Source organism: Lolium perenne, chromosome 1, assembly GCF_019359855.2.
Source record: "Lolium perenne isolate Kyuss_39 chromosome 1, Kyuss_2.0, whole genome shotgun sequence".
Taxonomy (NCBI): Eukaryota; Viridiplantae; Streptophyta; class Magnoliopsida; order Poales; family Poaceae; genus Lolium; species Lolium perenne.
In genome coordinates this window covers 168,501,833-168,506,183 of record NC_067244.2, presented here as the reverse complement: position 1 = coordinate 168,506,183, position 4,351 = coordinate 168,501,833, and the positions used below count along the sequence as shown (strand labels likewise).

Below are 4,351 nucleotides of genomic sequence, written 5' to 3'. Positions count from 1 at the left end.
ACTAGTCTTAGCTAAGAGAAGACAAAGTCTTTTTTATCTTGTTCTTTCCTCCACCTCAGCATTTATTTAACGTGGTAGCGCTAAGATATCACCATTGTACATGCCCTAAAATTTTTAATGCCAAACAAATCTTGTACATATATTTACATTGAGATTCTACAAATCAATTAATATAAGAAGATTATGATACTACTAGCATATGATACCATACATTATGGATATAATAACATATAGCAGTATCGTACACAGGATACTTCTATATGATACTATCCATTGTGACTAGTCTAAAACTTTCCTCCTAAAAGATAGTCCATATATATAACTTCCTTAAGAAAATAGCCCATAACTTGGGAACAAGGTGTTTTGCCAAATACACCTACTATGAAAAATGCATTCCAAATGTATTTCAAAATGTCAAACAAATTATAAATAAATTCCTGGATGTACATCCATATATGCTATGTTGGCAAACAAAAATTTACATAAAGAAGATTTTTTTGTGGGCAGTGTAAAAAAACACAAAAAAGAAGAATCTCGTGAGAAGCTATTTGGAGCACCGGAAATTGTCGTTTTTATACAAGTCGCAAAAATTGTCATTTTTTCATGAGACTTTGTGCACGGACATAGAATGTCCAAATGTACGCCTATAATTTTTTCTTCAATTTTTTCGTTGATATTTTCAAATATGTTTTTTGAGCAATGGGTGCATCTACCCTTAGGGGCCAAAATAGATTTCCGGTAACTTGTAGTATTTGTAGAGCTTAACCTATTATTTTCTCCAAATAAGGGAACATAGCCCCGGTCCTCTGCATCGAGTGCCGGCTGCCAAAACCTATCGTACCCACATGCCAATGGGCGGTCAAGATTAAGATACTATCTTCTTACCTAATCTTGTGAGGTTTTTTCTCGTCGAGATGTTGACTTGTGAGAGGTTAGTAGAGGGTCTTAACTAAGGTCAAAATATAGAGGCAACTAATGAAGTCAGGCTAGAGATCTTTTATACTCTCTCTGTTTTAGTTTACCCTGCATTTTAGGTTTAGTCAAAATTAAACCTTTTTCAAATTTAATTAAATAAGTAGAGTCTAGCTACCCCAATGGAGTTAGGAATTTCTTCACTATCTTATTGCTAATTACTATTCATTTGTAGAAGATGACACCAGTGCCATAGAGATGACCCCATCAACTATTTTAGGCTGCCCCCATCTCAATCCCATGCACATGACCTCTACATAATGAAGCAATCGCCAGTGCGGAGCAGCATTGAAGATTAGCGGTGGCGGATAGATGGACAGATAGATCCGTTGGTTGGGCTGTAGCTGGACGGCTGCCTGAAATGGGAGTTTTGTGGTGAATTCGCGGTGGTTTGGTGACTTGGTGTCTTGGGTTGGAAGGGAAGAAGCTGATAGCTGACACGACATCGCCGTCTCCTTTAACTCTGTCTTTCGCCTCAACAACCTTGGGCGCCAGCGCCGCGGCTCCCATCCCACGCACGGGTGACGACTGAGGACCAACACCTGCACCTGCGCCAAGGTACGTTCGTGCGCGGCAGTTTTTGGGCGTTTCTTCCCCAATCTCCTCCCGTTTCTTCTATCCAGTTTGCTGGCGATCGACTACACTTGTGAATTGGCTGGTTGCCAATGGCCTCGCCGCCACGAGCGAGCGGCACATGGTTGTCGCTGCCCGCGTTTTTCGTTGAAGTCACCCCATGGGTGTTATTTTATCCACTCTCCCCTTGTACTTGTCTGGGTTGAGTGTAGGCGGGATCCCAACGCGAGACGATGCTCACAGTCACATGCGCTGCTGAATCCGTCATCTAGTTTTGACTTTCTTTCAACTGAAGTCGATCGAGCTCGTCGATTCGAAGAGATTTCCAAATCCATTCATGAGATGCTATACTGTTTCGGGCACTGTTTCATTCATTCATTTCGTATCGCTGGCGACCTGCGCGTTGGTTCCTTTCCGTTTCTGCTCCGCTCCCGACCTGTCGATCGGTATTAAGTAGTCGTGACACCGCCGCAGGAATCCTCGTCCTGTGCAGGCAGATGACGACGCCCTCCGCTGGTAACGGCAAGGAGATGACCAAGCTGGAATCCGGCGACGCGTCGTCGTCGTCGTCGTCGTCTTCGTCGGCGGCGGCGACCATGAGGAATCCCCGCCGCTTCACTTGGACAGGCCCTGCCATTGTTCTAGGTAAGTAACTCGCCAATTCCATTTGACCCATCCCCCTCCTCCATCTGGCCTCCGTTCTTGGAGCGACTCACTGACTGACCGGCTGACTGACTGTGCAGGCTTCGAGCTGCTGGAGAGCATCGCCTTCTCCGGGGTGGCGCTGAATCTGGTGGTCTACCTGGGCACCGTGCTCCACGGCACCACCGCCTTCAACGCCGCCCACGTCGACACCTGGAACGGCACCACCTTCATCGTCCCCGTCATCGGCGCCTTCCTCGCCGACAGCTGCTGGGGGAAGTACAACACCATCGTCGCATCGCTCCTCTTCTACCTCGCCGTCAGTATCCCCCCTCTTAATTCACTATCCATCCCCTGCGACTCCGTCAGGCAATTATAGCTGAAAACTATTTTGGATGCAGGGCCTGGTGCTGCTCGCCCTGTCCGCGGGGATCTCGCCGCTGCGGCCGGCGTCGTGCGAGGGGATCTCGTGCCCGCAGGCCACCGGGAAGCAGTTCTCCGTCTTCTTCGCGGCGCTGTACCTCACCTCCATCGGCACGGGCGGGGTCAAGTCGGCGCTGCTCCCGTTCGGGGCGGAGCAGTACGACGTGGACGGCGGCCCGGAGCAGGCGCGGAGGAAGCAGTCCTTCTTCACCTGGTTCTTCGGCGCCATCAACCTCGGCATCTTCGTCGCCGGGACGCTCGTGTCCTGGCTGCAGCAGAACGTGTCCTGGGCGCTCGGCTTCGGGGTCTCCGCCCTCTGCCTGCTCCTCGCGGCGATTGGCTTCCTGGCCGGCACGCCCTGGTACAGGATGCAGCGGCCCACCGGCAGCCCGCTCAAGGACATCCTCAGGGTGATGGTGGCGTCCGTCAGGAAGAGGAAGGCCAAGCTGCCGGCAGCTGCGGGTCACGGCGGCGCTGTCCTGCACGAGGTGGCGGAGGACGGCGACCTGCAGAAGCTGGCGCACACCAAAGGGCTGGGGTGTCTGGACAAGGCGGCCGTCAAGGGCGGCGACGGCAAGGAAGGCCCCTGGGATCTGTGCACGGTGAGCGAGGTGGAGGGCGTCAAGATCCTGGCGCGCATGGCGCCCATCTGGCTCACGTGCGTGCTCTACGCCGCGTCCCTGGGGCAGATGACCACCACATTCATCCAGCAGGGGATGGCCATGGACAACAAGGTGTTCGGGAGGCTCAAGGTGCCGGTGGCATCCATGGTGTCAGTGGAGGTTGCCTTCATGCTGCTGTGGGTCCTGCTGCACGACACCGTCATCATGCCGCTCGCCAGGAGATGGGGGCCTGCCGGGAGCGCCGGCCTGACACAGCTGCAGCGGATGGGCGTGGGGAGGTTCCTCGTCGTCGTGGCGATGGGCACGGCGGCGCTGGTGGAGAGGCGGCGGCTGCAGAGCTTCGCCGCGGGCAGGATGATGGGCATCGCGTGGCAGGTGCCGCAGTTCGTGCTGGTGGCCGGGTCAGACGTCTTCTGCGGGATCGCGCAGCTGGAGTTCTTCTACGGCGAGGCGCCGGCGTCGATGCGCAGCATCTGCTCCGCTCTCTCCTTCCTCGCGCTCTCGCTGGGCTTCTACGTCAACACGGCGGTGGTCACGGCGGTGTCGCATTTGAGGCCCGGGTGGCTGGCGCCGGACCTCAACGCGGGCCACCTCGACTACTACTTCTGGCTCTGGGCGGTCATCGGCGCCGGCAACCTGCTGCTCTACATCCTCCTCGCCGCCCGGTACACCACCAAGCAAGTCGTCCTCCACTCGCCGTCGTCGTCGTCGTCGACTTAATTTGCTACTCCAACGCAGAGTGTACATTATGATGATCAGCGGTCCCTTTCGACATAGTGTTCTTGTTGGATACAGCTTGTTTTGTACATGGTGACAGAGTGACATTGATTAGCTGAGAGATATGTAAGCCAGGTTACCTTGACACATTTTTCTTTAGTTCTGGGTGAATAATTGGAAAGCATAATTCCATTTTCATCAGACTCGTTGTCAACCAGCTCACATTTTCCACCCACTTTTTAGGGCTCCTCTAATTCATAGGATTCTCAAATGATTTATATGGGATTGAAATCCTATGGAAAAAATCCTTCGGAATAATTCATAGAATCACATCTCATATAAATTTATTACATAAGAATCTTGTAGTGTAAATTTCATAGAAAATTGCATGAGGTTAGATC

The 4,351-nt window shown here is 52.1% G+C and overlaps 1 protein-coding gene across 3 annotated transcripts; it reads left to right on the top strand.

Moving 5' to 3' along the window:
- The first annotated feature begins 1,272 nt into the window (after positions 1 to 1,272).
- LOC127312191 (protein NRT1/ PTR FAMILY 8.3) lies at positions 1,273 to 4,151 on the top strand. 3 transcript variants are annotated; one of them, XM_051342669.2, is made up of 4 exons: positions 1,273 to 1,530; positions 2,039 to 2,190; positions 2,289 to 2,506; positions 2,589 to 4,151. In XM_051342669.2, exons 2-4 carry the CDS (start codon positions 2,043 to 2,045, stop codon positions 3,951 to 3,953), a joined length of 1,731 nt encoding a protein of 576 aa, XP_051198629.1. In that variant the 5' UTR covers positions 1,273 to 1,530; positions 2,039 to 2,042; the 3' UTR covers positions 3,954 to 4,151. The 3 variants fall into 3 exon arrangements, with proteins under 3 accessions (XP_051198629.1, XP_051198617.1, XP_051198626.1); XM_051342657.2 differs by having other exon boundaries at positions 2,020 to 2,190; XM_051342666.2 differs by having other exon boundaries at positions 1,758 to 2,190.
- Positions 4,152 to 4,351: the final 200 nt, after the last annotated feature.